Source organism: Dermacentor silvarum, chromosome 5 (assembly GCF_013339745.2).
Source record: "Dermacentor silvarum isolate Dsil-2018 chromosome 5, BIME_Dsil_1.4, whole genome shotgun sequence".
Lineage (NCBI taxonomy): Eukaryota > Metazoa > Arthropoda > Arachnida > Ixodida > Ixodidae > Dermacentor > Dermacentor silvarum.
Window position 1 is genome coordinate 32,054,991 of NC_051158.1, and position 20,553 is coordinate 32,075,543.

The window sequence follows — 20,553 nt, forward strand, 5'->3', positions numbered from 1 at the left end:
GTCGTCCGCCCCAGCACTAGTTTCGGTAGACGCGGTTTATGAAGCAGGGCACCTCAATGTGCATCCTCAACCATGAAGAGCGGAAAGCTCCAGGAAAATTTCGACCACCTATAGGGCTTTTATAGCGCGCGTCGAAAGCCCGCTAGACGAGCCTTTAGTTTGCATTCCGCGACTCCAATGGAATGAGGTCGCCGCGGCCGTTAAACGAACCCGCGATCTCGTGTTCAGCAGTAGAACGTCGTAGCCAGTGAATCACCACGGCGAGCCGCTATGTTGAGGTAAAGTAAGCGCCTCTACGAGGTATATGCGTTGGTACCCTACGTGACGTAGTTTTGCTGAAATCGTTTTATTAGAACATGGTATGAGGAAGGTAGAGGTGAATAATGGCCTGAAAGCCTGCAAAAGGTATCAACGGTATCTCTCGATCCACCGCACCTCAGATCAGTGGATGACGCACATATTGGAATTATCGTAGATTTCACACTTCCTGAATTCTGCCGAAAGGTGGCGCTCCGGGTGGAGCATTGCCGGAAAATTTCGCAAGAATACGAACCGTCTGATAAGACCGATGAAGTTGATAAACTGAAACAAGTCTTTTACGCGGTCAGGAGTTTTGGATTCAGCATTACAGATTCTGGGTTTGAGCTGGATTCTTGGAATGGAGAATGCTTCGCACGAGCGAAATTCTAAAAGGCAGTCATGTTGGGAGCGAATATCAACGTTTATTCACTCGCAAAATGCGGGATACGGGAACAAGGTGTATACAAATGTTATCAGCCGGCCACAAGTAATTGTGACGTGTGGTAATAGTTTGGTGTCGTGGCATGTCGTTCATAGTAGATAGGTCTTGGTGTGCTCAGCGACGTAGCCCGGCCGACTTTGGTGCACGTAGCTCCGGGAGCCGGTCACCACGGGGGCGTGGTGGTAGTCGGTCTGCTGGTACGGCAGGCTACGGTACAAAAGGACGAAGCGATAAACGCTTGCGCGCAGTCGTCGAAGGATGCTACGACAAAACAAAACTTAGGTTTAAGTCGACTTTCTGTTTCAGACATACCAGACTTACCTTGGCTTGCAGGTGAATCGTCGATTAACGTTCAGTAGCACAGTCACCACCTGTGCTTTCACTGTCCTCGATTTCACAGGTAAGTTATCATAAAGAATCGGTTTAATAATCGTTATCATCATCATCAGCCTATATTTATCTCCACTGCAAGACGAAGGCCTCTCCCTGCGATCTCCAATTACCACTGTCTTGCGCTAACTGATTCCAACTTGCGCCTGCAAATTTCCTAACTTCATCACCCCCCCCTAGATTTCCGCAGTCCTCGACTGCGCTTCCCTTCTCTTGGTATCCATTCTGTAACTCTGATGGTCCACTGGTTATCCATCCTACGCATTGCAATAGTCGTTATGATCCCTGCCAACTCAACGCAGAGAGAAAAGTCTTTGACCCGGATATTTCTAACTTCAGAATATTAGCTTAGCGGTGCTGATGAAACCTTGGATACTCGAGTAAGTAGAAATCAATTGAGGCATGCAAAATTTTGTTATATCAATCATGAATGCAGTGTCGCGGAAGATTTTTCTTTAAATAACAAGGTCGCAGTCCAGTTCAGGAAAGCGAATGACCCCGCGTTAGGCGACAACGTCATGTTATTTTGCCGGGTTGCACAGTTGGCAATGACGATAGTGCCGCATTGAAAAAGCTGTCACGGCAAGATTGCCATGATAAAGATGTGTGCACCTCCTAAAACATCATACCGCGATTCTGAGCCAATGATTTAAACGTTCCCTCCCGGCCTGATATCCATTGCCTGGTGTTTCATCTGGATGGTGGACGAACGAGTGTATGTGTATTTCCATGGCAGATTTTACACAGCATGTACTGTTCAAATCTTCCCCTACCAGCCATTTGACCTGCACAACGTGGGCAGCGTTTAAAGAATACTGTCAACGTCATATACAGTACTACTGGCAACATCAAATTGTTGTGTACAGAATGTCATATCTAACTTGTAACCGAATGCAACCAACTCAGTATTGTTAGCTGTTCGGTTAAGCAACTCAAAGCACCTTTTTTACATCAAGCTTGTCACGAACTAACAAAAATGATTTTAAAGGAAATGCTAAGAATTGATTTAAACGCAAAGCCTTAAATGAGAAAGTGAAAAGCATTGTTTAAAAAAAAAGAAACAGGAGCCAAGGCTGTTCACGACCATGAGCCCGTTTGGTAACGATGACGGAAAAGGCTAGAGAAAGATGCGTCGTATTCTTCTTTGTAACGATACTCAACAACCACATTGGAAAATATCCAAATGATTTCCTCCAATGAAGGTAGCGGTTTTGGCTTTCATTTTTTCGGGGTTGAACAGGAAGCACGCGTGTGATTGGTACCACGTGACTATGCGATTGCTCGCATCGACAATAGGCCCGGCCCTCGAAGATGATTCGAAGGAAGGGTTGATACTGTAGAAAAGATGTACGAGTAGTCTGCAAAAGCTGGATTCACAGGACGCGACCAAATTATGTGTACCAGCATTACAAGGCTCAGGGCCGCTCAATCACGCAACACACAAGGACATAGCAGATGATCTGCTGACGGCGCTATTCGTTGCGGTTCAGCCACGTCATGCTGGTCGGCTGAATCTGGTCCGTCGCATGAATCCAGTTTAAGCAGTGCAGCTGGACCGAAGACAGTGTCACTGACAGTGTGGCCGAGATATCTATTTAACTGAAGCCATGCATGCAAAGGAGGTCGTCGATTATAACAATTCTTGAAATTCAGTCAGCTTTCTTTGCTGTTGACATAGCTTCTAAAAGGTGATGAGGTCTTGGTGGCGGAGGGCGATGAATCTGAAAGGACGGTTTTAGCAGTCGCCTTTGATACCAAAGTTTTCGCTTGCGGCCTATTCATACGTTCCGTGCGCGTGCAACAGAAATAATTATTCACTAGCTACCTGCAAGATACCTGGACACGTGGCACATTGATAGATTTCACGTGATTTCTGTGGCGCCCCCGGGTCACTAATAAAGTTATTCATCCATCCATCCATCCTGGAGAGTGAGAACCACTGCAGCTATCCGCGTGGAAATTAATCAGTTGGGCACGTCTCGAAAGGCTGTATAACTTCTTCGTTGCAGAGAGAGAGAGAGTAATGAAGTTAGATGATATGCTGGAGATGTTAGCCTAGCCGCTCGTCTGACATGCTACTCCAGGTGCTGGATGATGCTTATGATACATACGGTGATAAACACTTAACATCACGTATAGTCACACACAAACGTATCATGTTTTGCGTTTAAATCAATGTTTTAGAAGTTAGATAATAATTATTTAGAATAATGACTTAAGCTTACAGTTAAATGTCTTGGGTTACTCAAGCGGCCAGTAAAAAATACTAGTTTGGTTGTATTCTCGCACACACACGTGATTTTCTTAAGGCTTGCCACATGTTAGCTGAAGGAACCTGTATATCCTTATGATAATACATGTCAAAAGAACAGCCACACTGCAATACAGTTCTGCTGGCACACAACTAGAAAGTAGGATACGCGGTCAATTGACATTAGGTGCTCTGCAAGCGAACGTCTATCAATGTGGAAATTTGCCAGCCTTACCCTGTTAGAGGGTCGTGGTGGATGACAGTGGACTTCGGATGTACCACACTGTTGTGTTCGACAGAGTATCCGTGCTCATGGTGCGGCACGTACACAAGCTGTTTGTGCTGGGCCACCACGGGAGCCGCGACGACGGCCTGGTGTACCAGCGGGTGGTGTACCAGCGGCTGGTGTACCAGCGGCTGGTGTACCAAGGGTTGGTGTACCACGGACACGGTATGCGGGACTCCATAAGGGACGACAGCGGCGCTGCGAGCACCGGCCACTAGGAGGCAGGCGATGAACAGGGTCTGGGGCACAAAATAAAAATTAGTTGGGACTGCTCATTCGAGTCGTGTATAAAAAACGGCAACAGAACTCTGGTGGAGGACTCATAACGAGCATTTTCTTAGGCCATAAAGAGTGAAAAAAAATTATCTGAGGCGGGTAGCACAATTTTAATTCCTGAACTGGACTAGTTGAAGAGGCGGACATCTCATAAACAACAAATCGAAATTCGTAGTTGACAAGCCAACAAATTTAACCAGTTAATGTCACACTAAGATGTCATCCTCATCAGCCTACCTTTATGCCCACTGCAGGACGAAGGCCTGTCCCTGCGACCTCCAATTACCTTTGTCTTCCGCTAGCTGATTGCAACTTGCGCCTGAAAATTTCCTAATTTCATCACCCCACCTAATTTTCGTCAATCTTCGACTGCACTTCCCTTCCCTTGGTATCCATTCTGTAACCCTAATGGCCCACCGGTTATCCATCCTACGCATTACATGGCCGGCCCAGCTCCATTTTTTTCTCTTAATGTCAACTAGAATATCGGCTATTCGTGTTTGCTCTCTGATTCACACCGCTCTCTTCCTGTCTTTTAACGTAACGCCTAACATTATTCTTTCCATCGCTCTTCGTGCGGTCCTTAACTTGTTCTCGAGCTTCTTTGTTAACCTGCAAGTGTCAGCCCCATATGTTCGCACCGGTAGAATGCAATGATTGTACACTTTTCTTTTCAAAGACAGTGCTAAATTCCCAGTTGGGATTTGGTAATGCCTGCCGTATGCACTCCAACCCATTTTTATCCTTCTGGGGATTCCCTTTTCACGACCAGGGTCTCCTGTGAGTAATTGACCTAAGTAAGCATACGCAGACTCTAGAGTCTGACTGGCGATCCTGAATTCTTGTTCCCTTACCAGGCTATTGAAGATTACCTTTGTCGTCAGCATATTAGTCTTCAACCTCATTCTTACACTTTCTCGGTTTAGGTCCTCAATGATCTGTCGTAATTCGTCCCCAGCGTTTCTGAACAGGACAATGTCACATGCAAACAAAACGTGTCTGAGATATTCGCCGTTGATCCTCACTCCTAAGCCTTTCCAGTCTAATAGCTTGAATACTTCTTTTAAGCATGCAGTGAATAGCACCGGAGAGATTGTCTCCTTGCCTGACCCCTTTCTTGATAGGCAATTTTCTCCTTTTCTTGTGGAGAACCAAGCTGCTGTGGAATCTTTGCAGATATTTCTCTAGATATTCATCTATGCCTCCTGTACTCCTTGATTACACGATGCCTCTATGACTTCTGGTATCTCTACTGAATCAAATGTCTTTTCATAATCTATGAAAGCATATAGAAGGGTTGATTGTACTCCGCAGATTTCTCAAATACCTGCTTGTTGACATGAATATGTTCCATTGTAGAACATCCCTTCCTGAAGCCAGCTGTACCATTCGTAGCAAAAAAGATGTACCGGCTCGGTAATGCCATTATGCTAACTCTGCTTTACCGTATGCAACAAGCTGCTGTCCTCCCACGTTTGCCTCATTCTTGTTTTTTTTTTGTGCGCCAGCCCCGGAAAAAATATCACACCTTCATCTAACTCAAGCCAAAGTTTTGCTGTGCCAAAACAATTTTGCGATTATTTTTATAAGAAAGGCAAAGTTGACATAAAAGTATATTGGCAAGATGGCACCCCAAATTTTGCAGGCACTCGCTAGCGCTTGTAAACATTATTTTTCTGGTATCCACTAACGTCGGGCTGCTGTCACTAAAACTCACTGGAGACTCACAGTCACACAATAAGTATGAGTGCACCAGTTAGTGTGCCGCCCAATGAGTGGTTTACATACTAGGCTACGTAAGAGTATTCGAAGCTGAACGTTTCGTCACGTGGCACAACGTAAATGGGTGACGAACGGTATTACGCCCTTTCTGTAAGCTACTATAAAACTTAGTACTATGGATGGTTTAAGAGCGTGGTGTAAAGAAATATAGCGTAATTGACACGTTCACGAAACAAGGCAACGTGTAGTTTCCAAGTCATTGACAATAAACAAGAATAAAAAAACCGATGAGAGAATGACAGTAATCTTGATTTAATAAAGCGGCTGTGTCTCGGAAAACAATTTCTAGCTCGGATTTCTAGTACAAGCACCGTACTGGCAGTATTCGCGCCATTTTGACAGGGCGTAACGAGTTCTGAAGGATGGATATGCGACGTTTAGATGTTTTCTGAAGGGTTGTCCAATGTTTCGCGCCGTTCGTTAAGTCAGTGTCGGCTGCAATACGCCGAAACAGCGGCTTGCTGCCTCGCATCGTCGTCGTGCGCTGTCGTTGTAAACATTGTCAGCGGCGGCTGGCTGAGGCAAGCAATGGACGCGTCACCACGTGATCAAACGTGGCGGCGGCCATAGTAGCGCGGTGAGAAGGGACTATAGACGACGAGAATAGGTACTCACGAATGTGTTCATGGTGTTCGGAAAGCAGGTAGACCAGAGGGGTAAGCCAGCGCTGACTTGGCTATAGACGATCGTGTGCTCCGACTGCGTATTGAGAGCTTCCTTTATACTCGAAGCTACCGCCCATCTTCTTGCAGCATTCAATTCCATGCGCACGGAACCGAGTTGTATCAGACGCGATAAAAGCTTCCTAAAACATCGTATATTGTACTTACCCCACGTACTTGAACCGAAGAGAAGCGTGCGAGTACCTTCATGTCCCATTTTCGTCAGGGCTGTGTTTCTGTCGGTTTGATGCGGTGACCTTGGCAGAGTGTCTCGCATTTTATTCCTGCTTGAGCTTTCACTGCTTTCTTCGAACATTTTTTTTCGTTTTTAATTCCGTCTGACACAGAGGATGCGGATTCTCTGATCTAGCGGTATAGTCTCGACAGTGAAAACTCGTAAAGTATCGAGGAATCGCCACAAAAAGTTTAACGATCACGGATCCGGCGTGGTAAGGCTCAATGAGTCCCCGTTTTCTCTGTATCTTAGCATCAGCCAAGCTTGCTTCCGGTTACCGGTGGCAGGTGCGCTACCTCTATTTGCTTTTCCGTGCGGGCATATGCCATAGAACGTTGTCTGCCACTGGAGGTATGCGCACATTCGCGTCTATGGAGCGGACGTACTCGCCTGCACACTGAAATGTCCCTCAGAATGCACAGTTTGCAGATCACCTCGACACTCACTCACTCACACCACTCACTCACTAATATTTTTTTCGGGCTAGCCTCAAGTTCACTCATGTTCTTCCCACTGGTTCACATTCACATTCATCGCCACTCACTCACGTTCTTACTCGCAAGCACACCTGCTCGCCAACACTCACTTGCGTTCATACTTCCTTCAACTGACTCTCGCCGGAATCGACTCATGCTCTAACTCGTGCTCTAACTCATGCTCCAACTCGTACTCACTACCTCTTACGTCCGCTCACACTCTCAGATAGTCACTCACGTTCATAATCGCACTCAATGTCAACGTTACTGAGTTTTCGTTGATACGTCAACCGGCCTTCACTTCATGCCCAAGTCCACTTTTAGTCCAGTGAGTTTCCACGAGTGTACAGCGTTCTTGAACTGAGCTTTTCGCCCCGCCATGTGCAGTGCTCTGCAATGTTTCCTAAAGTGCGACTTCAGCAATTTTTGGTTTTTTTTTTAATCGCGTGTATTCTGCAATTGTTTGGAATCCAGCTGTTTCCACTTCCTTTGAGACATGAAAAAACTTCTCCCACTCATTTTTGCATAAGGGACCAAACTAATAGTGAATATTGTGAACGTATTCTTTGCCACCATTATTCAATACCCCGATCAGCGGCCTTATAAACGTAGTCAGTGATGCCGATGACGATGACTCAGATCACTGGCAGTCATTCTCTTTCATACCCATCTCCAATCACTCCGTTCATCACTCATTAACACTCTGCAAACGCCTGTGAAATGAGCGTGGTGCGAGTATGAGTCAGTGTGCTCGTGAGGGAATATGCCGACCGACGCAAGAATCTTCCAGTTTCGCGTTTCCTGTAGTCTTCTTACGGAAATAATGAAAACTTTATGTAAAGTCTGACCAATTCCGCTATTTGTTGCTGTGGGTTATCAATCAATAAGATGAGCTACATCTCCGTAAGAGTTTTTGAAAGTGTGCACTCTCCTTATGGCGACGTTGATCCAAGGTGAAAAAGAAAGAAAGTAGAGGGAAAGCCAGGGAGAATATTCTCAAAGGTTTCGGGCACTTGTATGTTAGGTGTCACACGTGCCACTTTCTGTGTTCAGTTTAACATTTACGCTGTACGAGAAGTGATCGAAACCTCGGAACCACCACGCTGTAATCTACGTTGGCCGGCTGCTGTGGCGGATACATTTTAGCAAGTGTTTGCAGGATAAAAGCGCGCGCTTCAAGCAGCTCGTTCATCGTGACATCCGCGCCTATAGTCTCTCCATGAGAACGACGACGGCTGTGCTCCCAACAAGAGACGGCGGATGTCCGGAGAGCGTCGACGTCGAATTTTCTAAGGCGATACCGCAAGCGCGCACAGCTCGCAAGATAAGCGGCGTACCGCTGCAGAAGCAAGCCGGTTGCGCTGAACTGTTGACCGTTGCGTGGTTCGACCTTCGAGACGGCTCGGCTGGATTACTGTCGCGTGCGCGGGACCCATCAGCGACTGTCGTAGGCAAACTATGTAAAGTCGAGTGTATAGCCGCCATTAGCTAGGAGGCGGAGCGGCAGCGGTTGCCTTGAATTCGTGCATCTGCATAAGTTTGAGGGCTCGCGGTGGGACAAGTGTGCCAAGAGCGCGCGTCTATAACTCACGCGGCGCGTGTTTTCAGAGCGCGCACACTGCGTCATGCTCCGTTCCGGGATTAAGCGATGCGCTTTAAGGCGTGCAGCTAAGGGCAATGTAAACGAACCTTTTTGAGCTCTTAATAAAGTGATAAAAGTGATACAGGTAAGCAGGAACGTGGGCATGAGAGGTGAACGTGTTCGAAGGCACCTCTACAAAGGGCACACCGAACTTCGTAGAAGCGTCTCTCTTATGGAACAACACTTTTATCTAATAACTCACAACGGATGTTTAGGTAGCTACCAGTGCGAAACTGGACGGAGTTTGGGCAACAATGCTTGTGGTGATATCGTGAAGTGCTCGCGATTTAAGATGGGGGGAGGGTGCAAAAATAATCTAGAGTTGCATTTATTTTTATTTATTTATTTATTTACAGAGTACCTACATCGCCATAAAGGCATTACGTAGGGGGGAACAAAACATGACCAGTAATACAGAAAAGCTTTTGCACAGATATACTCACAAACAGAAGCACTACAATAGTATTTAGAGAGAGACACAAGTAATGTCAAACAAACAGGTTTTCAGGATATATAGCAAATACATTTGTTTTACAAGAGCACCATCACAGCATAGAATAGAATAATTCGTTATTTGACACATTTACTATATCATTTGATACTGTATTCCATTGTCTAATTGATTTGGGGAAAAAAGAGTAGTAAAACGTGTTTGTTCTGCAGTTATAGGCTGAGATCTTTTTGTTGTTATCACAGCGAGTCGATATGTAATCTGGTTCCGGTAGATAGATATGGCGATCGATACCTGTCTCACTGTTATATATTCGGTGTAATAGCTTGAGCCTTAACTTCTGCCTACGCATGTGTAGTAGATCCCATCCTAAAGTGGCCTTCATTTCGGAAACGCTAGAGTACAGATCGGGTCAGATCAGATCAAACCAGCAGAATCTATTTCAAAACATGACTCAAAGCGTATTAAAAGTTTTTTTTTTGGGCAGATTCACCAAAATAAGCGAAGCATTGACATCGATAGCAAGGTTTAGGCCCGTATTCACAGCGGGAACTTACCCTTAACTTATGACTTAAGTAACCGGTCGGCGCTTAACGCGTTTCAGAGACAAATCTTACACTAAAGGTAAACTTTAATCGACACTTAACTGCCGGACAGTAAAGTACAGCTACTGGCAACCTTAAGTGCCACTTTCTCTACATTCGTCAAACAAAATGGCCGACTGCTACGACTAGCCCTGCCGACTTGGTCGATTTCGTCGGAAGTATGGACGATATTACGGAGGATGAGGCATACCGATACGCGCCGCCGGCCGTTACGGCCAGTTCTCAGGGATCGACAGAATCCCATAGAGGTGTATAACGACGCGGAATTCTTGTTGCGGTAGCGCTTTTCGAAGCGAGCGGTGCTTTTTCGGCATTATTATTATTATTATTATTATTATTATTATTATTATTATTATTATTATTATTATTATTATTATTATTATTATTATTATTATTAGAAAACCGTTCCCGCATGTCTTCTGCGTTACATTTACGCCACTTGTCTTTCAGATTCTCCCAGCATTTGTTCAGCTCAACCCACGTCCGCGGCGTCACATTATGGCGGCATTTGAATTCGCCCTCTATTTTTTCCAGGACTCCTGTTTCCGACTGATGGATACTACGTCCGTTCTCTTGTCTTCAACCACGCTGCGGTGGCGCGAGACAAGTTCCAGCAGCACGGCGCGTTCTTCTTCAGAAAAATTGGTTTTCTTTTTTTTTCTATCGTCGTGCGCGGGTTGAAAAAAAAAAAAGAACACAAACAGTTCGCACACACACCTTCTAAGCGGAAACAACAAACACTACGTACGGACTCCGCCCGTTCTCAACAACATCTAAAAAATCGAGATGACGGCACACAATCGCGGTGCGGCTGTTCGCATTGGACCTCGGTCCAATGTGAACTTGTGGCCAGGCGAGTTTGAGTGAAGCATTAAAAGTGTAAACCGTGGTTTATTTTGCTCAGCAGAGTGCGTGTGCGAGCACTGCAACATTTATTTCGGCATTATATTGCTGCAAAAACTATTATTTTGCGATTAAGCCCATCGTACGCGTAAATTATTTACGTAGCCTCGACACCAAACGACACGCTTGTCCGGAAAAGTGTTACTTTGGAATGTGATACTTAAGTGTCGTTTTTGAAGCACTATCCTGAAACTTTCCTCACACTTGTACTTTTCCCACACTTATTGTCCCTCAACTTTAAGTTCCGTTTGTCAATACTATAGTTGCGCTTCAACTCCTTGGAAGGTGTTCTAACTATACTCTGTTGTAATATGTTGCTGTGACGAAGCACGCAAGGCGACTACTGCTTTGGCAGAAAGAGCAGTGCTCTGGCAGCTACCAGGCGTCTGACAACGCCAGCCAATAGGGTGCCTCGATAGCAACGCCGCCGTTCAGGGTAGTGACAGTCTTTGAGCAGCCTCGCGCTGCTCGGTCGCCATTGTTATAGCGGTGCCTCGATACGAGGGACGCGTTGTTGAGGCACCCTAGCCATTTTGGTACACAGAGGCGGCAGAGGATGGGCACGGCGGTTGCTTTACGGCCGGATTGTGACATGGATGAACTGGCCAATGTCAACTGAACGCGTCGAAGAATAACTTGGTTGCGTATGTTAGTTCAATCTGTTCGAGCACAAAAATGTGACTGGCGTCTACGTCCTTTCTGTGCGACGGATCGACGCGAAAAGGGGTGCTCTGGGCGTTCCGGAAGGCTTGGACACCTGGAGCGGAGAAAAAAAAAAAAAAAAACTGGGGCTCCAGGTAAAGCGGGACCGTGAGCGTGAGCGCTGGTAACCGATCGACGTGTATGAAATCTGCGAGCTAAGATGAGAAAACGTGTTTTTCTGTTGTGACTGTTAGTTGCACCTGTTGCGAATGCGTTTTATTGCGATAGCAATTATATGGACACTTGAACCGGATTTCTGCCGTCGGCGTCGCCGTCGTCGTCGCCGTCGCCGTGAGGTTCCCTATAGATAAAATCTCCGCCGCGCGCCGTATGCCCGAGAGGAAGCGTGCGGGGACGCGCGCTATCACGGAGAGCGAACGCACTCAATCTCCCACGCGTAAGCAAGGAAGCAGGAAGCCAGCGCCGGAGGGAGCAAGGGGGGGGGGGGGGGGCGCACTTCTCTGCCAACAACCGCGCTCGTCGCTCGCTCGCACCGTCTCTTATCTCCACACCGCTCTGACCTTTAAGCGCCGTGCATTCGCCGCTCAGTTTCCGTTGAAGCGATAGACCGCACGTACCTTCGCCCGCTGCGGCGTATGCTTGCTGCCAGCGTTTTGACAGTCGTTGTCTGCTGTCATTCAGTGTGATCTCTTCGTGTTTGTGCGCGCTCACACCACGCTTGTTCATTCAGTTCGTAATAGTCGGGCCACATTTTCCAACGCACGCTACACACGCAATGCTGCCCGGATCGGCAGTGCAGCGCTACAGGTGTGTCCCTTCGCACGCGCTGCCCACGGGAAGCGCTTCTCATCAACACCACCGTTTCACACGCGCCTGCTCGTGGTCATCGAGTCTCTCTTCATGTCGGTCTACTTACGCCGCAGCACACCTGCTTACTTAATCAGCTCATGTTTACTACAATTCATATTGCTACCAAAGCCGCTCACCTTACTTCGTATGACATTGCTGTGTTGCTATCGCACTCATTGCTTCGCCCTTAGGTCGAAACTGTGACATTTTTTTAGACAAATTTAGCAGAGCGTCACTTACGGTCTGATCCGTACATTTCTTTTTCGCCCTCAGGCAATATATGTTTCACATTGTACATTCTCCTAAATTGGAGTTTGCGTTACGGCATAACTTGCGAACGATGTAGGCCACAAGCATAAAATCTGCATGACATTAAATTATGACCTTTGCGGCGAATAAACAACAAAAAATAAACTTTCTACGCAATTACCACTTGCATAGGATGAAAGTAAACAAAATTGCACGCTTCGCCGTTAGTTGTAAAGCATTCAATAACCGCTTTACTAAAGCTTTACTTCACATATAATCCAACATGTGCTTTGGATATGCAGGTTTTTTTTTTCAAGGAACTACTGAAACCAGGCAAGGAACAGTGGCAAGAGTTGTATTGAAAAAAAAAATCTGGGGCCGAATTCACAAAACATTCATGCGCTAAAATTGTTTGTAAGAGAAAATTTCAGTCAATCCTGATGGTGGACATATTATTAGCGAAGGCGGTTGGCCTGTGGCAGAGAGTGCGTACGAAAGAAAAGCTTTGTGAATTCGGCACCTGGACCTTAAAATGAGATCTTGCTGCGAAACTTCAGCAAGAACGAAGCAGCAGTAAGCGACACTTCTTTGTGTCATTTTAAGGAAAAAACGCAGGTCTCTATAATAAACAGGGTTCATCGATGCCTCGCCCGTCGACGTCCTTGGCGCGCTGCAGATAACGCTGGTAAATGTGTTTCTCGGGGACGCTTGAGATACGTGGTCCGGCGCCGCTTGTGACATTTGTGCGACCATAAATGTCGGGGCTATGCAGCGCGAAGCTAATTAATAGACGCGACGCGGATCGTTCGCCCCATCTCGTGTCACCGTCGCATCTCAGCATGCGCCATCGAGAAACCAATATTTAACTGCTTGTGTGTGCACAGTACCCACCGCCCCAACGCACGACCGGCCTTATCTTGCTTGGGACTGTGACTGACGATGTCAACGCCACCGCTGTCAAGGCCAATTTTCTTGAACGCAGGCCGCAGAACTATATGGCCGTCTGGAAGACGAGCAGCTTTTCGACTGGAAAGGGCGACCGTTAGATTGCAGATCCTACTCTGCTGTTCGAGACGGATGGAAAAGAGCTGCATGACCTTCTAGAAGATAGCTGGTTTTTCTTTTGCGAAGGAGGACCGTTAGGTGACAGTCGACAAGTTCTTCGCTTGAGGGAGGCCGCAGGTCGATGCCTAGCTCGTCGACGTCCTTGGCATTGGATGGTATGGTCTGGACTTACTATTTGGCCTTGTGGAACAGAGACGGCTTTATTTTTTTGTCCGGGAAGGACGAATATCAGATTACGATTCAAAACTTTATAGAGCTAGATCGTGGCCGCCGAGCTGCATAGTTGGTGGAAGAGATGTTTATTGGTGGAACGTAATATCGCAGCTGAGGTATATTGGTTTCTACAGTGCTGCAATTGTTGTATGCTAATGCTATGAACAATATGCTAATACTGCAAATGCTGTCGTGACACTAGCATCGTTGGTATAACCACGTCACTCATGACGCTGCCTGGAGTACCTACGCTGGAGCCCCGACACTCATCACGCCGTTATCAAGCGTGGACGCTGCAAGATAGCTTCGGCAATACCGCGCGCTTAATATCACGTTGTATCATTCGAATGCTCCGCCGAACCCGAACCGCCACTTATACAGCCTCAATTTGTCATTGCGATGGAAGTTACTACTAAATATTTGAGGATATGACGATACAGTGCAGTTTCTGCAGTGTGTCGGAGCAGCCTTTACGAATTCACGCAGCTATCGCACTTAGTGGCTGACTCACCCATGCGCGTTCAGTACAGATGTGAAGAAACTATTGGCCATCTCATCTACTGGCCATCTCAACAGTCATCTGCGACTGTCGTCGGTTCGAAAACCACTGACAGGCTCTTCAGTGTGGCTTGAGTTGCCTAGAGGATTGGCCTTTTGCCTAAGCAGAAGTCATTTGAGCCTGGCCTCACAACTAAGCAACCTATAGGTTAACCACCTGTAGGTTAGCAAACTGAACAAAGCCTCGTTAACCTCTCTGCATTGCATCATCGACATGGGCAGTTATAGTGCATCTTCCACGAGGACAAAACGCAGCTCAACTGGGCGGTCTCGGCTGCCTTCGAACCGGCGGTGAACCGGACGAAGCATTTTAGCTTCCTGATGAACCTATCCAGCGTTGCCTGTACCAGGTACGCGCCACTAAATTCGAAAGCGCGCCACTAATTGGACACACGTTCGGTGAACGCAAAAAAAAAAATACCAGTCTCTTTCATTAGTTACAGCCACATGAAGAGAGCAGTCAATGAGACCGGGGAAAGCGTGGAAAAAGTTCACTTTGTTTTCACTGAAATGTCGAAATAACCAGGAAAACGGAAACGAAAGTGACAGAAAAGTACCACTAGCCGCTGGTTGGAGCCACACCAGCAGCTTCCGCATCTGCGAGTGGTGCTTTGCCATTGAGCTACCGAGGCGGCCATCATTTCGCCCGCTTTCTTGGGTATTTGCGTATGTACTAGATCGAGCCTTGGATGTGTCAGCTATAGTGCTACTCGCGACCATGCCGCCGCCATGGCCGTTGCTAATCTAGCACACATACAAAAATACATACGTGGGCAAGAGTATGGCCGCCACGGTTGCTGAATGGTAAAAGCACAGCTCGCGTGATGCGGAAGGTGCTGATGCGGCTCTGACCTGCGACTAGCTTTCTTTTGCAATTCGCTAAGGATCTTGCAATTCCTAACCAGGCATTAATCGCCGAAAGCCTCGTAAAATGTGATCATATATGGAAGATGGACGGTTTCAAACTTGGGAAGGAGGACCCTCCCCCCTCGTGTTAGGTAGCCAACGAGACAGTTCCCCCTTTCTTTCTTTCTTTCTTTCTTTCTTTCTTTCTTTCTTTCTTTCTTTCTTTCTTTCTTTCTTTCTTTCTTTCTTTCTTTCTTTCTTTCTTTCTTTCTTTCTTTCTTTCTTTCTTTCCTTCTTTCTTTCTTTCTTTCTTCCGCCTCCCCAGACAGTGCCAATCAACTAGCCATTCAGGCCAACCAGCTAAGCTGGTTAACATTCCAGCCTATTCCTTTCTTTTCTTTTTTTTCTTGTTATTTTGGTTACATCGCTGAGACAGCAGCACAAACCCACCATACGGTTCCCTATCTCAATATCCCACTCTTTCGCTCACTGCTTTGCCAAGTCATCTTATCTCCCTGTGACGTACTTTAATTTCAATACGCATTTTGTTTTACCGAATAATGCTGCAGTCGATGTTATTTGTTTTGATGGGCCAACTGTGATTGTCTATGCACCTGCCCCATAATTAGGGTCCGGCGTTATTGGAATTATCCGAACCACATTTCATGGATACCTGATTATACACCCTGGATCCAACCTTAAGCTTTCGACCTTTACCAAGGCGTCCCCGAAGAGACGCGACCTTTTCGTGTAGGCTATGGTTAGGCGTCGCCTTTACCAGTTCCTACGCGTTCTGCATAGGGGTGGCCGATACCGCAGCCCGCGGCCACTGCGGCGACGAGAAAACAAACTGTCATGGTTTGTGCCAGTGCCCACAGTACCTTGTTCAGTGAGAATCGCTTTCCGGCGTGCTCAACCAGTTGGACGACCGGCGTCTCTCAGAAGAAAGAATTTCACATCAACGAGACATGGCACTACCTTGCTGGCAAGGTAGTGTCATGACTCATGAGACGGATGGCTAAGAAATCGTTGAGCTCTTAGTTTTCTGCAAGATGAATTTTCACTCTACGTCGGCGATATCAACACTGGACTTTTTCTCCTCTTAATATTCTCCTCTCCCTTCCCTTTCCCCCACTACATGGTAGCCAACCTTTCACAATCAATCAATCAATCAATCAATCAATCAATCAATCAATCAATCAATCAATCAATCCGCTTTATTTTCGTTAAAAATTACAGTGAAAAAAGGTGGCCGGAAAAAATGCTCTACAACCGCAGCCCAACTGGGCCCCAGTCACCCATCGGCAGTGAACATGGGTACAACGCTGAATTGATCATTGTCATAACATCAAAAGCGGGAAAATGAACATTACATTTAAATGTGTTTACATGCATAACGATTCTTTGGACACGCTCGCAAATTTGTATCCCATTGCACACACTGCTAACACACGTGTTCCGGTGATACGATGACTTCGACACAGCTCGCAGTACTTGCAAAATGTATTGTGTACGGTTGAATGCAGAGATGCAGTAAGAAATACATAGAACATCAGGCAACATCTGGACTGTGCTGGATCTAGTGTCCTTGCGTCTGTCCAGTGCGAGCGTTGAAAGGAAGTTCTCAATGTTTTGTTCCGTAATGCGTAAAGTGTGCGCCGTAATGATCATTGCCAACAATGGCAGAATATTAATAACTTGCAATGGCGATAAAGTGTTCTGCTATTGTAACTGGAAATTATAAATGAATATTCTGCTGCGGCTATGTAACTGCCTATCTTTGGGCATCAAAGGCCGTTTTAGAAGTATGAAGGGATCTGAAAGAAAAATAACGTTAAAAACGTTGAAAGCTCCGAATTTTATTGTAAAATAAAGCTCCGATAAAGTCCACCTATCACACACAAAAAAAGAAAACAAAACATTCGACAGGCACACTCTAATTTTGCCTCCGCCTCCTTCAAAAAATCAAAAGAAACACGATAATGCTGAACCCTATCTATGATGTACAGTTGTACGCGTCTAACACCAACCTGTCAGCGGTCTCCCTGCCAGTTAGGCTTTGGGACGTGCTTCAGAAACACTAACTACATGTCCGCATGCGTATATTTATGATAACAAATTTGCCTTATCACCCAGTCCTTGCACAGCGACGCACACGTCAGGAAAATTTGGCCGGAGCATTACAGAGTCAATGAACACTTCTTGAAAGAAATGTTGAAAAAAAAAAACGTGGAAGGACAGCGCCATCTAGAATTCTACAATGCGCGATGGTAGAAATGAAGCAATCCAAGATGGTCGCGCCGGTGTTTAGACCAGGAAGGTCCTCGTTCGCTGCACAAGGGTGGCGGGCCTGCTGTGGTGCACGGAGCTCCGGGAACCGCTCACCACGGGGGCGTGGTGGTAGTCGGTCTGGCGGTACGGAAGCCTGCGAGACACGTACCGTTCGAGTAGATGAGTGTTTGAAACAACCGTCAATAAAATACACGTTACCGTATCTTCTGCTGTTAGCCTAAATTCAAACGCGAGCAAACTGAAAGCAAGAAAGCTCCGTTAATGCGTTCTCAGGTTGGCATGCATTCGTAACGCATCACTCCATCCAGGACCTCATGCAACGTCTGCCTTCCAGAACCACTGCAGTTCAAACTTGATGAGAGCGTTACGAGTAAGTGGACGAAATAATCAATCGACGTTTAGAGTCATCATCATCATCATCATCATCATCATCATCATCATCAGCCTATATTTAGGTCCACTGTAGGACAAAGGACTTTTCCAGCTATCTCCAATTACCCCTGTCTTGCGCGATAGTTGATTCCAACTTGCGCCTGCAAATTTCCTAACTTTATCACTCCACCAAGTTTTCTGCCGTCCTCGACTGCGCTTCCCTTCTCTTGGTATCCATTCTGTAACTCTGATGATCCACCGGTTATCCATCCTACGCATTACATGGCCCGCACAGCTCCATTTCTTTATCTTAATATCAATTAGAACGTTTACAGCATTGGTGGGAAAATGCGGAAAAGGGATGACGTCAGAGTTGTTACATGCATAGGTAAGTTTACAATATAGAGATAAAGATTTTAGTTTAGAGAGACAATAGAAAGTAGAAATAGGCAAGATGCTAGACTGTAATAATAATATTATTAATAATGATAATAATAAGAATTATAATAGCTTCATGTCTCCGCCTTAAGGGATCCGGAATTCACCGTAAACGGCAATACGTTATACGGACAGCCCAGACCTCCATGTTTCCTAAGGCTTCTTATCGACCAGCTTACGCTATAGAACCTACCCGGTGAGAGGATGGTGCTCGACCACGCTGGACCTGGGCTGGGTCACCTTCGTCTGCACGACGCTGTAGCCGTGCTCGTGGTGCGGCGTGTACACCAGCTCCCTCTGCTGCGCCACCACGGCCGGCCGCAACACGGCGTGCACCACGGGTTCGGCGTGGTGGACCACGGCCGGCGCCACGTGGTGGACAACAGTGCGTGCAGGGTTGACCACCGCATGGGCTACGGCCACAGGTTGGTGGTGGTGCACCGTCTCCACGACTCCCGGATGGTGGCTGACGACGGCCGTTCCCGGGTGGTGCTCGACGACGGTGCTGTGGTGCTCGGTGGCTCGCACGGCGGGCTGGATGACGGTGTGATGCAGCGCCGACTGCACCACGGGAACGCCGATGCTGTAGATGGGAACGGCCCGGGCACCGGCCGCGAGCAGGCAGCACACGACGAGAGCCTGCGCTCGCGAAAAGGTTAACTTAAGTAAGTCCATGGAAACGTTGCCACGGTAGCTCACTGGCTACGGCGCTTTGCTGCGAAACATAAGGTTGTTGGTGGATTGGTTTTCAAGAAAGTTTGCTGTTGGTCTAGGCGGCACGTGATGCTACGAACAAAAACAGCACAAGAAACGGCAGAAGGGAAAGAGACAAACACGAAAGCCGCGGTGGCCGAATTTCAATGGTCACGGAATGCAAGAACGCTTGTGTGCCGCGCTTTGGGGGCTTTGGGGTCGCAATTCGTTGGTACACGATTGTTTTGCGAAGTACACGATCGTTTTTCGCGTTTGGTCCCCATGTAAATGCAGCCGTCTCGGCCGGGATCGAGCCCTCGAGCTCAGCAGCCCAACGCAGTAGCCTCTGTTGGGTGCAAACACTAGTGCAAGTAGTGCCTATTTTCTCCATCTCTCCTCTGGATCTGGAACAACCTCTAATACTAATAATACTAAAGAATATATAGTACATACACTCGTGGCGTTTCGTCCGCGCTCAACGTAATTCGTTTGTGCACTTCGTCTAAATATTTTTGTAGGTTCCGGTTGAAAGTTTTGAGAATGGACCGACAAACTCACGAAAGTTCGCATGGTTCCTTCTTCGCGGCTTCCTCGGAGGGGGCAGGAGACGAAATGTCGTGCAGTCCTTGGCCGAGATCGACGATGCGAACGCGTGCGGCGTGCGTGTGTCCGTTGCCAAAAGATGACACCGTTTCTTTTATACCCGGACCGCCGTACCATGCGGCAAATGAGCGCGTTCGCCTTGTAACGAGTGGCGACAAAAATTCCGCCTCTCCTCCGACCCTCTCCGATTTCATTTAGCGTTTTTCTTCTTCTGTTTTTTTTTCTCGCGTGCAACGTATGTGCCGTTGGATAGTGTGAGTGGACGGGAGTGTGAACATGCGTGAGTGCCCGTGTGTGCGGGTGGACGCGATACAACGCTGTCTGTCGATACGATCTCCAGGAAGGAACTCTCCCGCTCCCGCTGCTCGCGACCTTTCCCCGTAACCCGCTTACTTTCGTGCCGCTTATCGACGGTTGATTAACAGCCTCCGATTCCTATTCACACCATCCGGCACCGGCCTGTGCGAGAGGAACAGGTTCGCACCGATATCCAGTACGCGCGGTGTCCCTTTACGCTCCAAGGAAGATTTGCACACTTTCGGGGAGGGGGGGGGGGGGGGGGCTATACCCTTGTCCCACGACGATGATCGTCGTATATCTCGCTTTGCGTTTCCTTGCGCTTCAGCGTTGCGATCCTGGTACCACTAGGTCACGAACGCGCTGCGCGTATCGGCGTGACATTGCGTTCCCGACAGCAAAGTTAAGAGCTCATAGCGTTTAAGGAGATGACACGCGAGATGGATGACCATTATTAAGGACGAGCGCCTTATATGCCTCATCGCACAGTGACCTTCAAAGAACCTTGAAAAAAAAATGCTCAGCGACCCGATGCGATGCATATGTGATTTGCGCTGCACCCGCGGCCTACCCATGGTGACAGCCGGGAATGCATTGCGTGACGCTCGTAATGCAATACAGATATATACAGTTCGTCTGGGTAGCGTGACGTTGCAGTTCCCATTGTTCTTATCGGTATAACTGCGAATGTAAGCTGCAGTGTTCTACGATTGT

General features: G+C 47.2%; 2 protein-coding genes across 2 annotated transcripts; both read right to left on the reverse strand.

Moving 5' to 3' along the window:
- Nucleotides 1-365: 365 nt before the first annotated feature.
- LOC125945581 (uncharacterized) lies at nucleotides 366-6,410 on the reverse strand. The gene is made up of 3 exons (XM_049667661.1): nucleotides 6,343-6,410; nucleotides 3,619-3,908; nucleotides 366-949 (listed from the first exon to the last, which is right to left on the reverse strand). Exons 1-3 carry the CDS (start codon nucleotides 6,352-6,354, stop codon nucleotides 832-834), a joined length of 420 nt encoding a protein of 139 aa, XP_049523618.1. The 5' UTR covers nucleotides 6,355-6,410; the 3' UTR covers nucleotides 366-831.
- Nucleotides 6,411-17,448: 11,038 nt separating this feature from the next.
- Nucleotides 17,449-19,509, reverse strand: LOC125945667 (uncharacterized). The gene is made up of 3 exons (XM_049667885.1): nucleotides 19,498-19,509; nucleotides 18,440-18,885; nucleotides 17,449-17,569 (listed from the first exon to the last, which is right to left on the reverse strand). The coding sequence occupies exons 1-3, from the start codon at nucleotides 19,507-19,509 to the stop codon at nucleotides 17,452-17,454; spliced, it is 576 nt and encodes a 191-aa protein (XP_049523842.1). The 3' UTR covers nucleotides 17,449-17,451.
- Nucleotides 19,510-20,553: the final 1,044 nt, after the last annotated feature.